Source organism: Mytilus californianus, unplaced genomic scaffold (genome assembly GCF_021869535.1).
Source record: "Mytilus californianus isolate M0D057914Y unplaced genomic scaffold, xbMytCali1.0.p SCAF_1, whole genome shotgun sequence".
NCBI classification, from domain to species: domain Eukaryota; kingdom Metazoa; phylum Mollusca; class Bivalvia; order Mytilida; family Mytilidae; genus Mytilus; species Mytilus californianus.
The window spans coordinates 87,270,477-87,296,498 of NW_026262581.1; the positions used below are offsets into that span (position 1 = coordinate 87,270,477).

General features: G+C 31.8%; 2 protein-coding genes and 1 long non-coding RNA gene across 3 annotated transcripts in view; 1 reads left to right on the plus strand and 2 right to left on the minus strand.

Annotated features, from left to right (window-relative positions):
• LOC127709331 (uncharacterized) overlaps positions 1-26,022 on the minus strand; it is a 317,830-nt gene that overhangs the window by 2,780 nt on the left and 289,028 nt on the right. The gene's annotated exons all lie outside the window — the stretch shown is intronic.
• Positions 2,015-4,348, minus strand: LOC127709277 (uncharacterized). Its single transcript, XM_052214716.1, has one exon. It carries the CDS (start codon positions 4,246-4,248, stop codon positions 3,640-3,642), a length of 609 nt encoding a protein of 202 aa, XP_052070676.1. The 5' UTR covers positions 4,249-4,348; the 3' UTR covers positions 2,015-3,639.
• LOC127709270 (histone chaperone asf1b-B-like) lies at positions 4,719-24,234 on the plus strand. The gene is made up of 4 exons (XM_052214702.1): positions 4,719-4,902; positions 14,080-14,195; positions 15,656-15,832; positions 19,783-24,234. The coding sequence occupies exons 1-4, from the start codon at positions 4,794-4,796 to the stop codon at positions 20,020-20,022; spliced, it is 642 nt and encodes a 213-aa protein (XP_052070662.1). The 5' UTR covers positions 4,719-4,793; the 3' UTR covers positions 20,023-24,234.

Consider the following 26,022-nt stretch of genomic DNA (forward strand, 5'->3'; position numbering starts at 1 on the left):
ATATGGCTTATAGTATCTGAGAAACAGACTGAACCATGAAAATGAAGACAAAGTCAGATTAACCCTGGCAGATAGACATGTACACTTTACAATCATTCTATACACCAAATACAGTAGACCTATTGATAATAGTATTCGATGAATGGACAAAACTATGAAAACTTAACATTGACCAATAAACCATGAAAATGAGGTCAAAGCCAGATGAAAACTGAAAGACAGACATGTACCATACAATCATTTCGTTCACTAAATATAATAACCCTGGACAGACAAATGGATCACTATATTCACTAATTTGTTGAGAGAAGTTTAAAAAAAAACATCAAAGGTATCTTATTACTTTAGCTAATTTCAACAATTATGTACATTTCAGGCAAATCCATCCAATCATACTCAAGTTATGGGATAGCATGTGAAAAATTTACTCTGGAATGACAAATGAGAAAATTTTCAAAATTAAAAGGGAGCTTTCTGTTATCAATCTTAATGGAATAACAACAGTGTCAAGTTTTGAGGAGATCAGTATAAGCATACTGGAGTAGGTGGTTCTGAGGAAATCAGTATAAGCATACTGGAGTAGGTGGTTCTGAGGAAATCAGTATAAGCATACTGGAGTAGGTGGTTCTGAGGAAATCAGTATAAGCATACTGGAGTAGGTGGTTCTAAGGAGATCAGTATAAGCATACTGGAGTAGGTGGTTTTGAGGAAATCAGTATAAGCATACTGGAGTAGGTGGTTCTGAGGAAATCAGTATAAGCATACTGGAGTAAGTGGTTCTGAGGAAATCAGTATAAGCATACTGGAGTAGGTGGTTCTGAGGAGATCAGTATAAGCATACTGGAGTAGGTGGTTCTGAGGAAATCAGTATAAGCATACTGGAATAGGTGGTTCTGAGGAAATCAGTATAAGCATACTGGAGTAGGTGGTTCTGAGGAGATCAGTATAAGCATACTGGAGTAGGTGGTTTTGAGGAGATCAGTATAAGCATACTGGAGTAGGTGGTTCTGAGGAGATCAGTATAAGCATACTGGAGTAGGTGGTTCTGAGGAGATCAGTATAAGCATACTGGAGTAGGTGGTTTTGAGGAGATCAGTATAAGCATACTGGAGTAGGTGGTTCTGAGGAGATCAGTATAAGCATACTGGAGTAGGTGGTTCTGAGGAAATCAGTATAAGCATACTGGAATAGGTGGTTCTGAGGAAATCAGTATAAGCATACTCGAGTAGGTGGTGCACAATTTGTCAAAAATGTGTAATTTTTCATAAATAAAATCCCATTACTCTGGAATTACAAAAGTGAAAATCATGAAAATTGAAATGAGCTCTTAGATCAAATCTAGCACTGTGATAAAATTTCAGGAAGAAGTACATTTTTTGTACCACAACAAAGTTGAGTTATTGTGCAACATTTTAGAAAATCATGTCAAATTTCAGATGAATAAAGTCCCCATAACTTTGTTATGACATAATTGGAAATAGTCCTCAAATCGAAAGGGAACTTGCTTCTGTCAATACTAATGTTTTGTTAAAATTTCATGGGAATTGTCAAAAGCTCATTTAAGTAATCGTACAAAGTGTTGACATATGGATGAATGGGTGAATGGACAGACTATGGTATAAAATATTACATCCTTTCTAAGACAGGCCTATCAAAATAGTGAAGATTCCATATTCTAAAACCCTCCAAACAAATTTGTCTGCCTTAGGGAATTTCCTTTAGCTATTTATTCAAAACAAAAATATAATTTGTCAACTGCCAGTTTACTGCAATATCTAATACATGATCTGTGTTCCTATCAACATCACAGGTACAAGACCAGTTTTTTGTTCATATATACATATATAAAAAAAAAATTGTCTCATACCTGTGATCAACATATGTCTATTGTTACAGAGAACAATTCAATGGGAGTCAGTTAAAAGCAATATTTATAGTACAAGGCCACACAGTGAGCCTCAGATTGAGGCTTGGGGTGGGTCAATAAACATTTTAAAAAATTGAATTACATGTATATATCCTAATATTTTAATAAATAATTATCAAAAGGTATAATAACTGATACAAGATATAAGTTGCTGTATATCATAACATAAATAAATTCACCTACATCTTGTTTGGTCAAAAATGGTATTTTTACAATGAATAGCCAATCAGGAACATATATATTGACGTTAGATATACTGTTCCCAGAGCCAATGAAATAAATCTGAAACAACCCATTTCATAATGTGTAAACAACCTTTTTTTCTGTACAAAACAATGCAATCAAGTAACAAGAATAAATTGCATAAACTTTAAATAAATAAATTCAAAATCTCAAATTTCTCAAAAGCATAAAATATAAATGCATAATAAACAAGATTAAAAAGTACACAATAAAAAAGACGGGATATGGGCTATCCATCAGTGACACAAAATCAATACATGCACAACAAAAAAAAAAAGAGCAAAGTAACAGCGCTTTTATTGCTGTTCTACATCTCAAAGTCACATTGAGTACTTCAACACAGAGCAAAAACTCTCACCCAGTGCAAGTTTAAGACAGCCCCTAGCACCTGTTTGAGCAGACTTCAATGTATGTAATCAATAATAAATGAGTGTATGTATATTTATACAAGTACATGTATGTAAATATTACTTAATTTATTTGAAATGATTGGATGTGGTTCAATTAGCTATTTAATTTTGTTGAAATTCTATTAAAAAAAGATAAATAATTCTGCGGATAATTAAAATAACCATCCAGATTTATTAATCACTTATGAGTCAAAGTTACACAAAATCAGATTGAAATATAAATGTAGTATCCATGCTTCGTATACAAGGATCTAACAATGATTTGTTGCACTAATTATGTCAATCATTGAAAATCTCTTTAAATTTATTAAAGTATACCATCATTATAATGTTCCAACTAGAAGAACAAATAGTCCTTCCACCTATACATGTATATACTAAATATATATATAACATTTCTCAAGTTTAGCCTTTAGGTCTAAAAATAGTTAACATTAAAGATATTCTCTAAGTGGACTCTTAATTATAATATTCAACCACAATGTTTATCTTCAATAAAAATAATTTGTTAATTGATATTTGTGCTCAAGCAATACAATGGAACCTTTTTAGAAGCAGAATCCATTTTTATGTTATGTTTTACTGATTTCATTAGTGTCATCATTGTAAGTGGGTTACATTGTAAATGTATTTCTATTTAATGTTCTACAAACCTATAAATATTCATTTTTTGAAAGATTACATTTTAAAATAATTTCAAATAATACTTTTATTCTCATTATTTTCATTAAACCTTTGACTTCAAATAAATGTTTAATACCTTTCCTTCTGGAAGAATTTTTAATATAATACCGTATGATTCTTTAATAACTGTGTGAACACTTATTTAGATTTTGAAAAAAATGTAACAGGCCGATTATTATGCAACATCAGTTAAAAATAAAAATCAAAGTGTACCAAACGAGATTCCATTCATGCCATTTTAACAAAATATATATAATAATAATGACTTCCAGTTTAACCAAAATAACACAGCTGTCATGGCAAATTAAATCAAGAATGTGTCATAGTTGTTAGACATGATACATGCATATGCAGCAAAACATGAGTGGAAATTTTTTATAAAAACACTTCAGAAGTTTTGAAATCATTTAACCTGTTTTCTTTGACAGATTTCACAGTCATGTCTGGATTTGCATTTGTTTCTGTGTTCATTCCTTTAGATTCTTCATCATCAGAATCTTCTGAAATTGACAAATTCCTAAATTTTCCATTTGGAATTTTATGTTTAGCTATTGATGGCACCTGCTTATTCATTGCTTTTATTGCAATGTTATTTGGAATACATTCATTATCAGCACCATCATCTTTGACTAGCTGTCTAGCATTTTCAATTACACCAAGAAAACTCCTCAAACCTGGCAGAAACTGAAAGATTTGCTTCACTACTGATAAACGTCCTTTCAAAAGTCTAACTTCATTTTCTTTTTCTTGTAATTTTTCTTCAAGCTTCTGTCTTTCTTGTTCAGTGTTTTTCATTTTAATTGTCAGTTCACTGATTTTCTCATCCTTTTCTTTACGAAGCTTTTGTATTTGAGAACAGTATCTCTCTTCATTATGTTGCATTATTTCTTTGCATTCTTGGAGACTGTTTTCTAAATAGGTAGAATGCAGATGCATAGCATGCAAGTGTTTGTTAGCTTCTTGGATAGTAAGTTTACTGACCATTTTACAGGTTTAGTATAGACTGATTAAACGAAAAGTAGAGCTAATCCCATATTGAAGTTATGTTTTGTTGTACAGTTGGCAGATAGTAAAGTGAAACCATACCTAGTAAAGGGTTGAATTACCGAAATGTGTTTACTATCATAGGACCTCATCATAGCCTTGAAGTAAATTGCCTTTACTATGAAATTATTCTTTTTTTCTCTTCCTGTCAACCAAATTATGATATTTTGTATTCAAGCATGTTAATTTATAAGCGTAAAAGCTTTTTTATAATGGAATTGTTTTGTTTAAATTGTTGTTATGTTAACGAGGTTTCGTTACATCGGCGCTGATGAACACTTTACAAAAGGTGAAAACGAAACTAGAAACGGAAACAGGTGTTCTAATTTTGAACCAATGAAATGTCGTATTGCACAACCAGTAAAAAATGGTGATCCAATCATTTTTTACTTTACAAATGTATTGTGGTTATGCCTTTGGCGCCATTAGGGAAAAGAAACTAAAGGGATCAGTTGAGAGGAGATTGTGCAGCAAATTAGAAAACAATGGCCAAAGTTAACATTTGCAATGTTAGGGTACTTGACAATCCATCACCATTTTTCAACCCTTTTCAGTTTGAAATTACTTTTGAATGTCTTGAAGATCTCCCAGAGGGTAAGAAATTGATAGTACCAAACTATTGAATATTTATTAAAGGTATATTTATAAAAGGAATTTCATTGAAGTTGATAAATTTAAAATGAATATATTCAACCAAAATTCAGGCAGGGGGCAACTAAGGCGAAGAAGTCTCTTTTACAGCAGTCAAAGCTAAAATCATGATGCTCCAAGAATTCTACTATCTACTATATTATTAGTACTAATCTAGTCACTGACTTAGGCACCTGGTCAAATCGGCACCCGTTATAGTCAATTTGGCACCTGGTTAATTCGGCACCCGAGTTAGTTATATTCGCAACCCACAATTTACATTGTTTTGCATGAAAACTGTTGGACTTCGTTTTTAATGATTTTTTTTAATATTTTTTCTTGAGGTGTCAACGTATATACAGTCTTCGAATTTAGCCACAAGTCCGACAATGGCTTGTAAATTTTATTGGGGACTTGTTAATATTCTGTTGTGACTAGTCCGACTGGCTTGTGGAAAATTTTGACCTGGGGGACTAGTATATATTGTGAAATCACCAGTCCGACGTGTATTTGTATTATGTCACTGTCCGTGTACCTAAAAATCCAGTCGTTTTTAACAGACAGGACTTAATGTGGTATCCAGGTGAACTGTTCCTTTACTCTTTATAATGAGGCCGCTTAAACTTGTTGCTTACGGCATTGAAGATAAATACATTTTGTATCGGCTTCTTTGATTGGTAAATATCTAAATGTGACAAACATGGCATGATGGCGTTGTTTTTGAAGTGTGTGAAAGGTGCCCAGCTGGGAAAGCCAATTAAAAGAACGGCATCAACTGAAAACAGACATATTTCAAAACGCAAATACAATGAGGGGTTAGAGAACGTAAATTTCTCAATGTTTGGAGCAAGGACAGACCGTGGTTGTATTTACAAGAGATTGATCTAATAAATAAAGAAAACATATATATTGTGTTAAATATTGGGGACTTGTGGCTAAATTCGAAGACTGAAAGTTCTCAGATATACCGGGTATGTGTGGGTGCGTTGCTCAGTGGTTAAGACCATTGGCTACAGTACTGAAGGTCCTGGGTTCAATCCTGAATCTGGGCATTGGAAATTGGTGATTTGCACCCTCCTACACACATCTCTGCATCTGGTACCTAGACAGGAGTTTAAACTAGCATGGGTACGTTGGGGGCCTTTGTAGGTCAAATTGGCCCCTGACTTTGATCCAAGATCAATCTGTAGATATCTCTTCTGTTTTTATACGACCGCAAAAAAATTTTCGGGATCGTATGATGTCGTCGTCGTCCGAAGACACATTGGTTTCCGGACAATAACTTTAGTTGAAGTGAATGGATCTCTATGAAATTTTTTAAGAAGGTTCAATACCACAAAAGGAAGGTTGGGATTGATTATGGGGATGATGGTCCCAACCGTTTAGGAATTAGGGGCCCAAAACAAGCATTTTTCTAGTTTCAGGATAATAACTTGTGTATAAGTATTTCGATTGCTCTGAAATTGTACGACAATGTTTAATACCACAAGTAGAAGGTTGGGATTTATTTTAGGGGTTATGGGGCCAACAGTTTAGGAATTAAGGGCCAAAAACAAGCATTTTTCTAGTTTCCAGACAATAACTTGTGTGTAAGTGTATGGATCTCTCTGACATTGTACCACAAGGTTCCATATCACAAAGGGAAGGCTAGGATTGAGTTTGGAGTTACATGTTATTGCCGAAATATGTAGGAACTAGGTGCCAAAAACAAGCATTTTTCTAGTTTCCAGACAAAAACTTGTGATTAAGTGTATGGATCTCTCTGAAATTGTACTACAAGGTTCCATACTACAAAGGAAAGGCTGGGATCGAGTTTTGGGGTTATTGCTCCAAGGGGGGTTTCAAAAAGTTGGGTGGGGGGGGGGGATTTTTTTTTCCAATTTTTTTAGAGGATTCATATTTTTTTTTTTCAAAATTTTGAAAAGTTTCAAGAAGAAATCTTCAATTGCACAGTATTGAGCAATATATTTGTAAGATCTTTGACCACATTTATTTTGTGTCAGAAATCTATATTTTGTCAAAAATTTGATCACAATCCAAATTCAGACAGTATCAAGCTTGAATATTGTGTCCAAATTTGTACCAACTGTTCAGGGTTCGACCTCTGCGGTTGTATCAGGCTGGGCTCAGCGAAGCATTTTATTCTGTTTCTGCCGAGGAGCCCGGTATATACTCACTGAGTACTTTGGCTTCCTCCACCATAATAACAGACTTACCGGTGTCCAAACACTACCTTGGTTTTTTGGTTGGGGATTGTCCGTGGTTGTGAGTTGTATATAAGTCAGTGACACATCTCCATTAATCCTGATAGGGAGTGTACACAGATTCCACTGTACTCTCGCAGCTCTCTAGGGGTGCTTTGCATATCAAGAGTAATTTACATACATACATACATATTACTATAATACTAATCCTGTTGAATTTATATATTTGGTATCTTCCAAACATGACTCTCAAAGCTCTCAGAATGCAGGAATTTGCATCTCATTTTTCGAAAAATTTTGGGGGCGCTCACCATACATAGTAATTTGAGGAGACTTGTAGAATCTTATCAACCACAATTCCCCCTGGCTTGTAGGTTAAAAAGTTTATTGTGAAGACTGTATATAACTACCTGTACATTAAAATTGTTAAAACAACAAACAGTTTATTATTTGTAATTGATATTTCATAAGTTTTTAAAAGTGATGACAAATCAAAACATTATTAATAGAATATTGAGAAGACTTCAAACAGAAAGCCAAGTGATTATAGTTTATTGTGTATTCTTCCTGCTTAACCCTGTCGCCGACGAGTCCCGGTTTACCGGGATTCACGCTTCAGACAGCTGACGACGAGTCCCTTTTACCGGGATCGGAATACCTCTTTTACATTTGCCGCTCAAAACATTGCAGACACAAGTTATCTTTCTTTGTTTGAAAACCCGGATGAAAGTGTAAACATGGCGCTTCCATTTGTTGAAAACCGTGTCAAAATCAGATGAAATTTACGGAATTTACGATAATTTGAAATAAGGGAACATTTTTTTTTTTAAATATGGAAGAATTGAAGCCAGACTAGTATACTTTTTTACATAAAATGCCGTTTTATGTACAAAAACACTTGGAATGGACATCGTTCAGTGTAAGGAATTTGTACAGCATAATTGAATTTTTCAAACTTTTGCCATTTTGGGTTAAAAAATTACGATTTTGGGTCAAAAGTCGAATTTTGATAATTTCATTCAAATAATGCAGAAAATTTTCAAATTTTGAATTTGTTTGAAAAAAAAATTATCAAAACATGAACAAAACTATGTATATGTACATGGTGTTAGTGAGTAAAATAAAGACAAAAATAACAACAGACAAGCTTTTATTGATATTTATTATGAAGATCTCCCACTTGAGTCATAGTAGCCAGGGAAGCCATCGTCTCATAGTAGCTTCTGTCAGGGCAGCTATCAGTGAAAGGGTTAATACATGTGCTGAGTTTTTAATGATGTACGAAATGAACCTTTGAAATTGTAAGTTTTGCCAGGAAATATATATAAAAAAAAACGAAAAACTATTCTGAAATAATAAGGTAAGAAAAAGATAAAAAATATATTAGGTGCCAGTTGAATTATCAAATGCCGAAATGACTTTAAATAGGTGTTGATTTGACTAGGTGCAGAGTTCGCGAAAACTTATTTTGACCCGTCGGTCATGGGACCGACAAAGCATGATTATTTGTCAGTCCTACAAAATTTTAGCCAGTCCTACAAAATCTCTCAATTTTATCCTGAAAAAAAATTGATAACATATTTTATCGAAAAATAACTTTATTAATATTAGTTTTATTCTTCGCACCCACAGGCAAATTAACAATGAAAGACCAGTTCAGGTCTTCTGATTGTTCTTATTTAAAGTCATCTTCACTATCCATTTCATCATCTGAATCACTTTCTCGGCTGTTACAGTATTTGTTTGCTCCATTGTAGGGTTCAATCGCTGATTGTTTGCCAGGGATGGCTCTATGGACAAATTAAGTAGGCCACGTGTAGATCGCCGCTTTGGTTTGTTTATAATAAATCCGTAAACCAGTACCGGAAATTGGCAGCGGATACATCTGATAACCGATGTAAACACTTATTGGAAACAGTTGCGGTACATCTAATAACCGATGTAAAAAAGTGCCGAAATATGCACTACAACGGCCGTTTTTACATCGGTCATTGGGACCGGCACTAGCCTTCAAAATACTGGTCCGAGCCTCATTTTGACCGACAGGACCGACCATTTTCGTGAACTCTGTAGGTGCCGATTTGACTTGTACCCCTTGCTCCAATAATCGCTATTTTAATAAATAACAGTAAGAATCAACATTGTTGATTTTCCGTTTCAATATAAAAGCAATTTTGCTTAAATTTAAACCCCAAGTCAGATTATTTCACTGGTCCTCTAAGTTTGTAGACTGATGATGAACAGAATCCACATTTACAATGATAACTACAGACACATGCTGTATTCAGTTGATGGAAGAATATTGAGACTGAAAGTGAAAAATATCCTTCAACAAACATACATAGACATTTTGTGAAAACCCTTTGGCTTAGTTACCAATGTTTATATTAATGCAAATGTATTACAGTTATTCAATTGATTAAACATGTTAAAGTTTATACTTAAATTTGTCAAATTTATACATTCTTTAAAGAGAGGCAAGAAATATCTATAAACAAAATATAAATCAATAAAATGTATTTGCAATCATCTTGTCCTTCCGTTGGTCCAACAATTTTGCATATTTTTCTCAGAAACTTCAAAATAGTAACTTGCAAGCTTTTTTGCAAATCTATCAGATACCTACTCACTTCCTGTTAGCCGATATTTTGAATTTTCCAATATATTGAATGAACTTGAAAATTCCATCAATTTTTTCTCAGAAACTACCTACCAGAATTACTTCTTATGTGGTCAGATTAATTGTCATGTGTTTGAACAATTTGGTTCTGTCAGACACCTGCCTGATGTTTTTGAATACTTTAATTTTGGAGAGGATGCATGCTTGGCGCAACCAGAGACATTTAATACAAAAATTAAATATATGTCTCTGGCACAACATGTGCAGCTTGTTTATTTTTGGCCTAATAAATGTCCTACACTGTGGAAATAGCCCTAATAACATGATTTTTGTCTCGCCTTGACAGATTCAAAAAGCGAGTTGGAAACATAGATATATGCTGTATCCCTCAGCGGCAGCATCAACAATGTATTAGTTTGTGAATAGGTCAGTTTAAGGGGAACCACTAGTGGTAGGTTAATGCTATATGGTATGCAGTTGTAAAAGAATTGGCACATCTCATTTCCATAGAGATTATTTGGCCCCAATCCCTCAGTTATGGTCTATTGACTTTGAAACTTGCTTTCTTTACATAGATATAAGAAGATGTGGTATGAGTGCCAATGAGACAACTCTCCATCCAAGTCAAAAATTATAAAAGTAAACCATTATAGGTCAAATTATGGTCTTCAACACGGAGCCTTGGCTCACACCGAACAGCAAGCTATAAAGGGCCCCAAAAATTACTAGTGTAAAACCATTCAAACGGGAAAACCAACGGTCTAATCTATATAAAAAACGAGAAACACTTATGAACCACATCAGACAAACGACAACTACTGAACATCAGATTCCTGACAAATAGGTGCTGATTTGCTAAATAGGTGCTGATAGTGCAAACATGTATTAGTTTGTGATTAGTTCAGTTTATAGGGAACCACTAGTGGTAGGTCAATGATATTTGGTATGCAGTAGTATTAGCATTGGCACATCTCATTTATAAGGAGATTATTTGGCCCTGTCCCCTCAGTCATGGTCTATTGACTTTGAAACTTTTGCTAAGTTTACATGATAAAGTTTGTGATTAGGTCAGTTTATGGGGGACCACTTATTTTTATATTAAGTCAATGCTATTCAGTATGCAGTTGTATTGGCATCTGTAAGTCTCTTTTCCATGGCGATTATATAGCCCCAAACCCTCATCATGGTTCATTGACTTCTAAAATTTTACATTGTTTACAAGTAAAAGTTTGTGTTTTGGTTAGTGTTAATAAACACATCATAGATACAAGGATTGAATTTTGTACGCCAGACTTGCGTTTCGTTTACAAAAGACTCATCAGTGACTCTTGAATCAAAAAAGTTAGACCAAATAAAAAACGAAGTTGAAGAGCATTGAAGACCCAAAATGTCTTAAAGTTTTGCCTAATATAGCTAAGGTAATCTATTCCTGGGGTAGAAAATCCTTAGTATTTCGAATAATTCAAAGTTTTGTAAACAGATAATTTATAATTATGTCAGTTTTCCTACCGAAGGTCGGTGGTTCTCTCCGGGCACTTCGGCTTCCTCCACCAATAAAAACTGACCGCCATGAAATAGCACATTAGTGCTGAAAGTGGCATTAAACACCAATCAATTTATAATTATGACCATATCAATGATAATTCATGTCAACACAGAATAAAAGATACCACTTATGATAAGTCAATGGTACATGTATTTGGTATGCAGTTTTACAAGCATTGGCAGTTCTCATTTCCATGGAGGTTATTTGGTCCTGACATTAAGTCATGGTTCATTGACTTTGAATGTTTTCCATAGATTATATGTATAAATATTGCCATTTGGATTCAATATTTGCATTATAATACCAAACTACAAAAAGGCGAAACACATATCTCTGTCAACAGTTTATGAGAAAATAGTCCCAGAAAAAATGTTGGTTACAGAATGGTACTTTTTCCCCCCAAAAAAAGTAAAATAACAAAAATACTGAACTCCAAGGGAAATTCAAAACGGAAAGGCCTTTATGAAATGGCAAAATCAAAAGCTCAAACACATCTAACGAATGGAAAACAACTGACATATTCCTGACTTGGTACAGGCATTATCTTATTTAGAAAATGATGGATTAAACCTGGTTTTATAGCTATAGCTAGCTAAAACTCTCACTTGTATCACAGTCACATAGAATTCCATTATATTGACAACAATGTGTGAACAAAACAAATTGACGTAATAGGTAAAAATGTCAAAAATCAGGGTACAGCAGTCAACATTGTAATATAATCTTAATCACTATAAAAACAAATAACTGTTACAACAAAGAAACACAAAATGGTATATAGACGAAGAACATAAGCAAAAATGAAAGAGAAGAACTCAAAAATTGACCATAGCACAATAACACAATGGTGGGATGTATAAGTACCGATCCACGTCATAAGTATATAATCAAATATGGATAAACAGTAAAGGTGTAAAATATACAAGGACAAAAAAGGGAACTTTAACATGTAATTAAGATGATAAATAACGTCAGTACCTAAAATCTATACTTCAAGACCATCATGTATTATTTGTGAGGTTGATACGGAATATTTATCAACAAGGTCTTGGTATCTTCCAACGAACTTTTTTAGAAACAGGACAAAAGGTTCTTTGATATAACCAAGGGAGACAGTTGGGATCATCCATTATTAGCCAACTTAAAATGTTTCTCCTGTATTCAATGTGCTTTCATCTAACAACATAAACAATGGTGTCATTTTAAACAACAAGATTCTAATTGTGTTCTTTATTAAATTACAAAACTTGCATAGACATGATAATTAAAGGCATTCAATAAGTTATTTTTCGTTTCAAAACATTTTTCTCTCATCTAGAATGACATCACAAAAATTTATGAAATTACCAATCGCACAAATAACACAATTTGTTTTTACCTGTGTAAATTGGTTAAACATGATAAAAGCCATGTAAATTCATCATATTTTGATGCATTACTACTCTAGAGTCGTGAGAGTTTAAACTTTAGATTTTATTTGAGAATATGTTAACATTAGTTATCATACCCATGTATCAATATCTGAAATAATGCTTATGTACATGAACAAAGAAATGTGTGTTGCTGTAAGGCTAACTATAATAATAATAATAATAAATTCTTTATTTAAAGAGGGTAAACTCAGTTAGTTACAATAAACTAATTTCCCTGAGGCCCTCACATACAAATTACAATACAATCAAAATCAGATATTTACACATAGTTGATTTACAGTCAATTAGTTCAATGTAATATTACTAACATGATAAGATATAAGGCTGTTCAAGATGTACATGTAGTCAAAAAATCAAATATAAATAAAAATAAAAGAATATACAAATACATTGTAGAAAACATAATCTTATCAGGACTGTGTTAAGTACTTCTTGATACTTTGTTTAAAAGTATAAGTGTTTTGAGCTTTACACATTTTGTGTGGTAGTCCATTCCATAACACTGATCCAGAATAAATAAAAGATTTCTTAAAAAGCTCAGCTTTTGGCTTAGGAACTATCAGATTACCTTGAGTGACGCCTCTCAGGGAGTAAGGATTATTATCTGATTTCAGTTTAAACTTTTGAACTAGGTACATTGGTGCTTCCATACGCATACATTTATATAGAAGTAAATATTTGTGGTATTTTATTCTATTGTCAACTGTCATCCACCCAAGTTCTTTAAATAAGGGGGCTGAGGGGGATAAAGGAACTGCATCTAGAATTAATCTTGCTGCCCTTTTTTGGAGTTTTAAAATTCTTGCTATCCCTTCATTTTTACATTCACCCCAAATAATACAGCAGTAGTCAATCAGGGGCAGAATATACCCATTGTAATATGTTTTCCTTGCATTTATATCTAAAAATTTCTTTATTTTAGAAAGAAGGTATATTCTGGATGAAAACTGGGTTAAGTCTATGAAATCTGCATACATGATGTACAGACAGGGAGAATATGTATAAAAAAAAGTGACATTTTCAATGATGCAATAGTATATTATATACAGGATGTACCAGTATATTTTGTTTACATATTTATGTGTCAAATTGTGTCCAAAATGTAGGTGTAAATAAACATTACATGTCCAACATGGTGAAATGAATAAAAGCTATAATTTTTAAGAGTATGATTGTTGCTTGTAAATTGGTAAACCAAATAGTGGCTTTATGCTCTTGACCAGGTGTTTAAAAAACAGGTTAACAACCAGAAAAGAAACATGTTCATTAAACACTCGGGCAAAATACAATTAAGTTGGAGTGAACTGTGTTTATGTGTTCCTTTACTTTATTTTTCAGACTTGGAATGGAAAATAATTTATGTTGGCTCAGCAGAAAGTGTAGATCATGATCAAACATTAGATTCAGTATTGGTAGGACCTGTGCCTGGTGGAAAACATATGTTTGTTTTTCAGGTATGGTTATAAATAAATGTTTTGACTTTCTGTTTCAATATACATGATATATAAGAACTATTATAAGCCACGTTGTCTGTTTTTAAATTGTTGACAAAAGTGTTATTGTAAAGCAAAATTCTATCCAGATGATATTTCATCCGGATGAAAATTTATTACAGATTATATTGTTAATATTTTTTCCGGAGGAAATTATTTCACTGTGAAATGTTTATGGAAAAAATATCACAGAGGAAGAAATAAACTGTTACATTATTACCTAGAATAAAATTATATTGACTAATAATTAGTGTCCTTTTTTCATACTTTTGGTATCAAGGTTATCTAGAATCATATGTCATGCAATTCTAAAATAGGCATCATTGGTTAATATGTCATTTCCAGATGTTGATCTTTTTGACCATTTCAGTTGTTGGTCATATTTCATTTTTCAAGAAACCATGCATATAAAATGACCCAATTTTAGTTAAATACACAATGAATGTCAGAATATTTTATAAATTATGACATGATGTGGATTGGAAACTTGGTATTTCTGTAAAGGTAAATACTGGATTTTTAATTCTCATTTCAACTTCCTTAGTGTGATATCAAAGAATGGTGTGCCATAACTATTATATAGTAGTGAATACAATATATTAATTTCAAGGCTGATCAAGAGGTTGGCCTGGAATCTGATAAATCTCAAAGATTAGCCAACGAGTTTTTTTAATACCAGCATGGTGAAAGGAATGTAATCAAAGGAATATTTTATCCATCACCCCTTGTCTGTGAGAAACTAGAAATGAAAAAAAAAAGTTATTATATCAGAGTTTATGTTCATAGACATGTTATGTTTGAGTTCCTTAGCTTCCCAATTATAAACATTAGCAGATTTTGATGTGAATTATCTGCTGTAAAATATGAACTTTATCTGCATGTCACATTTGGTTAAAGTTGATGATCTTTATATATATCTAGAAATAAAGTACATTTTAATTGACAAGCAGTCAAGTCATGCACTCCTCCAACCTTGTTACTGATTTAATTTGGAACATAAAAAACAGTATAATTACTTCAGTTGTGAACTTAAAATGAAACTTCAATGTCTAAGTAAGGTATATTCTTAATTTCTTTTTAAAAACTGTAAAAAGCTCTATGATGTTTCAAATTGTAACTATAAATTGCATTTCCCAAAATATCACTGATGAAACCCTGAGTTAGATGCTTGTACATGTATATCACACAAGGAAGTGAGATTTGTTCTGAAACAAATGTTCAATAAAATGTTAGATGTTTTAGAGATATAATTATGGACTATTTTACTTTATCAAAATGGCATTATGCCCTGCTGTTTAATTGTTTTAATGACCACATGCTATGAAATGTACCTGTTAATTGTTTTAATGACCACATGCTATGAAATGTACCTGCATGTATTGTGATGTTACTTTTGATGTCACTTATTTTCTACATTTAAGGCAGGACCACCAGATATATCAAAAATACCATATAAAGATGCTGTAGGTGTAACTGTAGTATTGTTGACATGCTCCTATAGAAACAAAGAATTTATTAGAGTAGGATATTATGTAAACAATGAATATACCGATCCAGAATTGAGAGAAAATCCACCAGAAAATATCCAGTTTGAAAAAGTATGTGCAAGTATAAACAAAACTAAACTTTTTATAGCTTCTAACAGAAAATAGACATGTTTTAAATTGTAATGTGAAATTTTGTGGAAACATGGATTTAAGTAATGGCAGACAAATTTGTATACATGTTTAAATATGTCTATTGCCGTCAGACATTGCTGTTATTGTAAATAGATATATATATTTATTACATCGGTGATCCGTTTATTTGGCAATCGCCAATGGCAGTCAGCAGGGTTTAAGAACATTTGTTGTTCGACCTGTTAGTCAAATGCGTTTTGTTAAAATATACTTTTTCACTTTTTTTTGTCTTTTGGAAAATGTTGTTTGTGCTGTATTTAGACCCCTCTAACAAGAAATTTGTTTTGCAAATTTCTTGGTAGAGGGGTCTTAATACAGCACAAACAACATTTTCCAAAAGACCAAAAAGTGAAAAGTATATTTTAACAAGTATATCGCAAACATAAGGTGCAAAAATTTGTACACCATATCCGGATTTCGACAATTAATGTCTCTTCAGTGATGTTAGGGATCGAAACGGTATTTGGAAGGCCATATAATTTACCTCAATTTAGGATAGACTCTTGAATTTTAAAGAGTTAAAATAGGATGAACGGATCATATAAACCCGAAGGAAAATATAATACAAGCCCAAACGAAAAAATATAAACAAGTCTAAATTGAAAACAACGTTCAAACCTATGATTGCGTTGGATAAAAACCGCAATTTTTATACGTGTGCATGTAAAACAAATTTCTTGGTAGAGGGGTCTAAATACAGCACAAACAACATTTTCCAAAAGACCAAAAAGTGAAAAGTATATTTTAACAAAACGCATTTGACTAGCAGGTCGAACAACTGATGTTCTTAAACCCTGCTGACTGCCATTGGCGATTGCCAAATAAATTGATCACCAGATGTAACATGGATCTTAATTAAAAATTTAATACCAAACAGAAAACAATAAACTTGCGGAAAAGATGGTATATCGCAAACATAAGGTGCAAAAATTTGTATACCATATCCGGATTTCGACAATATATATATATATATATTGACAAAATATCTAATAAAAATTTTAACAAAAAGTAGTAAGAAGAATGAGTTGTAGACAAACTAGATCATTCTGTCATTGGCAAATGTGGCAATTAATGTTTTAGCAAATGTGGCAATTAATGTTTTATTGTCTTGCTTGTGACGAAAGTTGCGAAATGCAAGGTAAACAGATTGCAATCAGGCGACAGCATAAACTGTTTGTATTAAGCTTTATACATGTATTTATGGGGGGGGGGGGGGGGGGGGGGAGAAAACATGAATGCTACATTATGCCTCATATCTTGTATGCAGATATGTTATAATATGAAGGTTTTTGTCTGTCATATGACCATATATAACCATATTTTCATGATTCTGCAAGTGTTTTTATACGCCCGTTTACGGCAAGGTTGGGCGGTAAATACCGCCCCTGGTATTTACCGGGGGTATTTACCGCCCCGGACAATACTCCTCAAGTGGTCAATACTGGCAAATACTGGTCGATTGAAATTTTCATGGTGGTTTTTACTATTTATTGAAGTAAACAAAAGATAAAAAGTAAGATATATTTAAACTTTTATCTTTTAGCATGTTTCAGCTGATATAAATGAATGAATTTGATATGTTTTATTCATTTTCAACACACATACCTACTAATTTAGTCCTTATAAGTTATGATCTTGCATATTTTAGATATATATATAAAGAATTGACAAATTAATTATTACAACATTTTTCAATCAAGATATTTTTTATTGAAAATGCATAATTTTTACAGGTAAATGAAGTTACAGGTGTCTTATTAACTATCACCTGGCATTGCTAGGTGTGAAAATTTAATTACTATAAAAACAACAGCCCCCAATAAATGATGACAAAACATGGTTGAAAGTAATAAAATATTTGAAGACTCACTTAAACAATAAAATATTTCCTGTCTATTAAATGTGAGACAAAAATCATCTTTATGCAGGAAATGGAAGGTATGAAGGACCTTTACTCTTATGGCTGAACTGTAATTTATGTTTTAAACCAAAAATATATAATGTAGTATAAATTTAACCTTTACATAATCAATTTTTACATGATTTACATACACATAGTACAACCATCTTGACCTTAAGCACCAAACTGAAACCTGAAGACCTATTTGGAACTTCTATACAATATAAGACAACAACAAAACCAGTGCAAAATGTAATGATTGCAATGCTATAGTCAGTGCAAAAGCCACCTGATGAGTTTCCTTGCCAGGGACGAAACATTTTTATCTTATGTACTAATAAATCATTGTAAATCACTGTTTATTAAGAATTTACAATGAAATGTGAGAACATTTAGAATGACTTTAACACTTTCATTATTTCATTATTAAAAGTAATTGACCAGGTAGAGAGTGGTTTTTATAGTAATGTCCACTCAAAATTTCAATCGACCAGTATTTGCCAGTATTTACCGGTATTTACCGCCGGCATGGTCAATACTAGTATTGACCGCTTTTTTGCCAACCTTGGTTTACGGGACGTATTATGGTATACCATTGACCGTCTGTCCGTCCGTCGTCAACAAATGGGACATTAACTCAAAAAGGCTTTAACCAATATGCATGAAACTTTATTGAATTGTTTATATCTATTGACGTGAGCTCCCTTTTGTTTTTTATAAATTTCAGACTTGCTGTTTCCGAGTTTTGGGTTTTATTTATTTAAAAAGGGGGGATTTTCCAGTTTTCCGACAATAACTCAAGAATGCTTTCACCAACTTGCAAGAAATTTTGGTGAATTGTTTATAACTATTGACATGGGCTCCCTTTCGATTTTTATGAATTTTCCATTTTATGTTTCCGAGTTACAGGGTTTTATTCATAAAAAAAGGGGGATTTTCCAGTTTTCTGACAATAACTAAAAAATGCTTTCAGCAGTTCTCATGAAACTTTGGTGAATTGTTTATATCTTTTGATGTAAGCTCCCTTTAGAATTTTATAAATTTTAGATTTTACATTTCTGAGTTATAGGGTTTTATTCATTAAAAAAGGGGGGATTTTCCAGTTTTTCGACAATAACTCAAAAATGCTTTCATCAGTTCTCATGAAACTTTGGTGAATTATTTATAGCTATTGATGTAATCTCCCTATTGATTTTCATAAATTTCAAATATAACATTGAGAAAAAATTGAACTTTATTTGTTTATAGTCTGACAACAGATTTACTTTGTATTGCGCAACAGCACAGTGTATTGCACAACAGTAAGAAATCTTTAATTGAATATAAATTCAATTCATATAACCAATTTCAAGTTCTTTGACTACATTTATTCAGAAACCTTTAATATGTCAAATATTTAATTACAATCCAAATTCAGACCTGTATCAAGCTTGAATATTGTGTCCATTTTTGCCCCAACTGTTCAGGGTTGGACCTCTGCGGGCATATCCAGCTGCGCTTAGCGAAGCAGTTTATTATTATTGGAGTAAAAAACCACGGAAAATACACGACTGAATTCAATATAATAATAATGTTTATTCAGGTAAAGGCAATATATACATATACATAATCAAATTTGGAAAATTAGCTAAATATAACCTCAAGATACAGTAATGATTGTGACTTTAGGTTAACAATATTTGGTGTATGGAATGATTGTAAGGCATTCATGTCTGTCTGACAGGGTTCATCTGACCTTTATCTCATTTACATAGATCCTTAATCATTTTAACTCTACTATTTATTATTAAATGACAAACAAGACCAACACTTACAATAGAACTAAACTTTTTACTAGTTCAGAATTCCCTATAATCAAATTTAACTATGAGTCAATTCCCATTGTAATTTTCATCCATAAATAAGATATCTTACAAATGCTTTCATATATTTCTTTACATTTAGACTTATGTACTTTTGATGTTTTCAGCTAGAAAGAAGTATTTTAGCAACATCACCTAGGGTAACAAGATTTAAAATAGACTGGGATGACAATGCAGTAGAAAATGGAGAAAACGTTCCTCCAGTACAGAATATAGAAAGTGAATCAAATCAATTTCAGTCTCCGGCAGGTTTAATGAAGGATGTTCTGTCGAGTAAACCATCCCCCTCAGCATTTAATACTGACAGTATAAGTAACACTATGGGTACTGATATACCAATGGAATGAAAAACATATTAAATCAACTTATACAACTTCAAATGTCAAGTTTGGCAGCGAATGTGGAATTTTGATTATTGAAAACACGAAAGATGAGATGGACTTGCAAATGTGCAGCTATTTATATTTGTACCTCTGGTAATAGAATGTCTTGTGAGACATCGGATTAAAATGTTATTGAATAGTACATGTATGTACAGTGAATGAAAAAAGTATGAAATAATTTGTTTCAGTAGAAACAAGGTCACAAGTTACCTATGCTTACATGTAGTTGAATTAACATTCTAGTTATTCCAATATTGTGGTAAGGCTTATAACAGTTTTCTCTTTGACCTTAGTCATCATCCTTAAATTTTCTCATTTTTGTCGAGCCTGCGACTTTTGTCGCAAAAGTCAGACTTAGCGATCCTACATACCGGCGGCGGCGTCCACAAATATTCACTCTGTGGTTAAAGTTTTTGAAATTTTAATAACTTTCTTAAACTATGCTGGATTTGTACCAAACATGGACAGAAGCTTGTTTATGATCATAAGATAGTATCCAGAAGAAATTTTTGTAAAAAAAAAATCCTGTTTTTTCGTATTTTACTTATAAATGGACTTAGTTTTTCTGCCAGTTAACATTACCAGATTACATTCACTCTGTGGTTAAAGTTTTAAAAATTTTAATAACTTTCTTAAACTATCCTGGATTTGTACCAAACTTGGACAGAAGCTTGTTTATGATCATAAGATAGTATCCAGAAGAAATTTTTGTAAAAAAAAAATCCTGTTTTTTCGTATTTTAGTTATAAATGGACTTAGTTTTTCTGCCAGTTAACATTACCAGATTACATTCACTCTGTGGTTAAAGTTTTAAAAAATTTAATAACTTTCTTAAACTATCCTGTATTTGTACCAAACTTGGACAGAAGCTTGTTTATGATCAAAAGCTAGTATCTAGAAGAAAATTTTGTTAAAATTAATTTCCTGTTTTTCCGTATATAACTTATAAATGGACTTAGTTTTTCTTCCAGTTAACATTACATACAGTCTGTAGTTAAAGTTTTTAAAACATGTATTAGATTCATAAACCATTCTGGATTTTTTACCAAACTTGGACAGAAGCTTCTTACAATCAAAAGGTAGTATCTATAGGAAAATTTTTAATAATTTTTTCCCCATTTTTGTTGAGCCTGTGACTAGCAGCAAAAGTAGGCGAGACACTGGGTTTCGCGGAACCCTTACGAATTTTTATCTTCTCTAAAACCACTTATCCTATTTAATTGTCAAATTTTGAAATGTAATCTCTTCTGATACTACAAGGTGAACTATTTTGAAATTTATGGGGATTGATGCTTGGAAGAACCCTTATGTACAAATGATCCTCATTCTCATTTGCGGCACACATATTGCATAAAAGTCCTACAGAAAAATCACATTTTCACCTTTGTCTGAAACTACTCAGCCAACATTTGATGAGAAATTCATGCTCCTAAGGGCCTCATGTTATTCTATTTTGTAATTTCTCATACTAAAGGTAATTTGCAACTGCTTGCATACATTCATTGGAGGGGCTGTTCGTAGTAAATTTTTAGGTACTGACCTGCCTGGTATTCTTGAGAACCGTAAAAACAGAGTACCAGAGGGTCTTATGGACCGTTACAATTCTAACAAAAAATAGAATTTTACCTTTTCCTCTTTTAAACACATATCCTTAAAATTTGCAGCAATATCCAAATATTTTCCATTACACATTGATCATTCAACATTCAATCTATCTGAAATGTTTTGAATTATGCTAAACTTTCTCAATTTTATGGTTCAATTCTGGACACTTCAAAGTTGATGTCTGCCTTCCTTGATAGACTTAAATTATTAAAGATCTTAATAAAAAAAGTCTTGAAAATCATAAGATAAATGCTAGCTCTGCTTTTCCAGTTTTACAGTTCAGATAAATTAGTATATATATTTAGAGGGAACCAAAACAAATTATTAAAGAGGCCTTTGCATTTTGAGTTATGCTCTTAGTAATTTTTGTTACACTGGTAACATTTCTGTTTATGTATGTTCCAGTTGTTTTAAGTTTCACTATATGAAAAGTATTTGGCCTTTTTACACCAGCCCTCTTCAACATTCATTCTGATGTGATTGTGCATATTTTGTCCATCAAATTAACTTTTCGTTATCTTATAAAAAACTGTTATCAGAGATTTTTTCTTTGCTCATCATTTGTAAATTTTACATATACAAGCCAAACTGTATTGTTTTATTATATATCATAATGTTTAGAGCATGCTTGGAAGTAAACTTGCATAATTAGGAGTATATAAATAAATTTCCTTTATAAAGGTTTATTAAGATATGTGTATCATGTATATCAATAAGAAGCATGTCTTCTAGTGCTTTTTGTACATATTTCATTCTTTAATACAGAAGTAGTGCTTTCTTAATTATTATGTTGTATTGAAACATTACACTCAAACTCATTCAAGTGAATTAAATTTTCTTGCAATTTGTTGTTCCATTTGAATTTAAACATTTGTTATAAACTAATACAAATGTACATGTATCAATATGAATCGGGTAAATCAGCTTGTATTTTGTGAATTTTTGGGGATAGCCTGAGTGTCCCCTGAACAATTTTAGTTTCAACACATAATGTTTATTATATTAAAACAGATCTTTCGAAATAAAGCAAATAGTCAATTTGCCAATAAAAAGATGTGGTTTGGTAGCAATTGCATTGGAGTGTAACTGCACATCTCTTTTCAATCATATACGTAAACAAAGTGCTATGTAGAGTTTCTACTGATTTATTTGAATGGTTTTTTTTATACTTATAAAACAAGCATTTTTTTCACAAGTCAAAAGAAATTTAAAATTTCAGTTCAAACCTATTTTGAAATCTTATTATCGATCCATCATCATGATCATAATATTCCTTTTCAATGTAAAAGGTTGCTACAATATTCCCCATAGATGCATTGATAGCAATACCATTTCAAAAGCATTACATTTTACTGTAGGCACATATAGTGTTATTATTTGATGTGTTCTATAAAATATAGCATTGCTGTGATTAGTAAATAATAACTTTCTATTGATTTTCAGAGAAATAAATATCTGGGAGTCTGTGGTGGCATTTGCACAGAAACTTCTTTGGATGGTTGGGTTTAAAACATTTAGTATATTGTTTGTTTGTAGTGAGGTTCTGATAAAATGCCTGCAAAGACCATGTGTATTTTTTTCTGGAAAAGCCATCATGATAACTTCAACAATAAGCATGTATAACATATTTTTTCTGGAAAAGCCATCATGATAACTTCAACAATAAGCATGTATGACATATTTTTTCTGGAAAAGCCATCATGATAACTTCAACAATAAGCATGTATGACATATTTTTTCTGGAAAAGATAACTTCAACAATAAGCATGTATGACATATTTTTTCAACTTTGTTCAAGATTACTACCTCTTATATTACTCAAATCATATTGTTTTGAAAATGATGATTTTTGTTTTTCATAGAAATTAAAGAAGTATGAACCAATTTTGTTTGATGTACATTCAATTGTGTCAAGTTTGAGAACACTATTTTTACTATTATAATGTGTACAACACTTACAGGGGTCACTGATAATTGATTTATATGAGAGAAAAATGTGTTTATTGTGAAATATACTAGGGTAGTTGAAATGAAAAAAGGGTTTATGAAGTTGCTTCTTTATTAACAAAATACTTTCCCAGAGTAAATTGTACAACCCCAAAAGTGAGCAACCCTATTGGTTATGATATTATCTTATTTTAATGATTACAGATATTCCAATTTAAAGAACATATCCCTTGGAATAGATTTAATTATATACCAGTAGATATAACATTACTAAAGAAAACTATATAGGGCAAGGTTAACAGATAGAAGTGATTTAATTTGATTGTATTATATGCCCTGCCCACATTTGTTTGATTTCCATGTATATGTTAGTTTTCTTCCCCTTTTACTCTTGTTACAGGGTCTGTTCCTAATACAGTATTCATAATTCATTTTTGATACATATTCATCTTTTAAAAATCTTCTGAAACCTATATATTGGTATCCCACCTTCACATCATTGTTATGAGTTACCGTACTCTGGTTTATGTTTGCATTTAGACACAGATGTATGACTTCTGAACATCTATAATATAATTTATATGTTTTGACATCATGAAAAATAAAAAAAGTTTTACAATTAAATCTGTTGTAGGTTTATTTATTGTCAAATATTTACAGTTGGTGTACAATTCATACAGATGCTGATCTATTATTGGATGCATGACAAATACCTTATGTTTCCAATTTAATTTTAATCAACTAAGAACTGAATTATCTCCCATCAAAATGATATCACAGACTGAGAGGTATGAAAACAAAGTGGCAACAGCCAGGTTAGAAGTCAATGAATGAGGAGGAAACACAGCTGAGAAAATCATGTTCCTAGGATAGCCCTCATAAATGGCCCTTTTCAGGGCCATCAATATTATGCATAAATCGTAACATTTGAGAAATTCTAAGACTCAAAATAATTCTCTGATGTATTAAAGTGTTTTGTCAATCTTTTACTACAGTAAGGCATGTGCTTCTTAAACATGTATCTTCAATGGTTTGAAAAACCTTTGTACTGTTAGTTTGGTACAATAAAACAATTATGACCCCTTTGAAGTGCTGGTCCCTTTGGACCAGGTGAGCTATAACCAATGCTTGACGTCAGTCATCATTGTTAACTTTTTACAAAGATCTTCTCTGAAACAAAATTTGATTTGAATGATTCTTATGGTATTGTGTATAAAGTCCATATTTTTTTATTTCAGTCGTTCAACAAACATGGTCACCATAGCTAAAAATATAACAGGACCTACATACAGTTTTGGGCCAATATCTCAAAAACTAAAGCAATTAGAGCAAAACTGACATGGATATAAATGATCAGCTGGTAAAGATCTTTTGGGAACGAAATTTTCAGACAAATCGGACAACCCAATTTGGAGTTGTTGCCCCTGAAATAATAATTTTGATGAAACCTCTCAGTTTTTTTGGTTATTGTCTTAAAAAACTATTACAGATAAAAAGAGGGATTTTAAACGACAAAAAGGTTCTGCAACGTAAGCTCTACAAATAAATTTTTTTTTTTTTTTTTTCCCCAACAATTAAAGCATATACATGACATACATACAATATGATACATGCAAGATATATACAATGTCATTATTATAAATACATTATAATTGGAAATATTTGACATTTTATATAGAACAGATCTATAGAAAAAGTTAAAAAAAATACGCAAATAAATAAATAAATAATAATAACAGATAGTATAGGAGTGGAAAATGAAGAAGAAAAAAAAAGAAAAAAGTAATTTACCCAGTTAATCCCTATCTATATTTTTTTTTAATTTTTAAATGAAACATATTCATGATGAATAATATTTGAAAAAATAACTATACATATTTCTTTTGTAACAGCCAGCAACAGATCAAGAACATAACATGACAATAATATATTGTATAAAATAAATTATTGTTAAATAGTCATTAGTAAAATAACAAAAATAGTCATTAGCATGTTTTAAATAACAGGTTTTCAAAAACTGTCCATACATGGTCAAATTCAGTTATTTTTTTAATTTTTACAGCTATCATACTCTCTAATTTATACATATCTTTCAGCTTTATTTTAATTGCTTGCAATGAGAGATTCTTTTTAAAGCATCTAGAATTATACATATATTGTTTAAAGAAAAATTCCGCGGAACCCAGTGTCTCACCTACTTTTGCTGTTAATCGCAGGCTCAACAAAAATGAGGAAAAAAATTAATAAAATTATTCCTCTCTATACTATCTTTTGATTATAAGTAGCTTCTGTCCAAGTTTGGTAAAAATCCAGGATAGTGTATGAATATATTTAATAAATGTTTTAAAAACTTAAACTGCAGACAGTATGTAATGTTAACTGGAAGAAAAACTAAGTCCATTTATAAGTAAA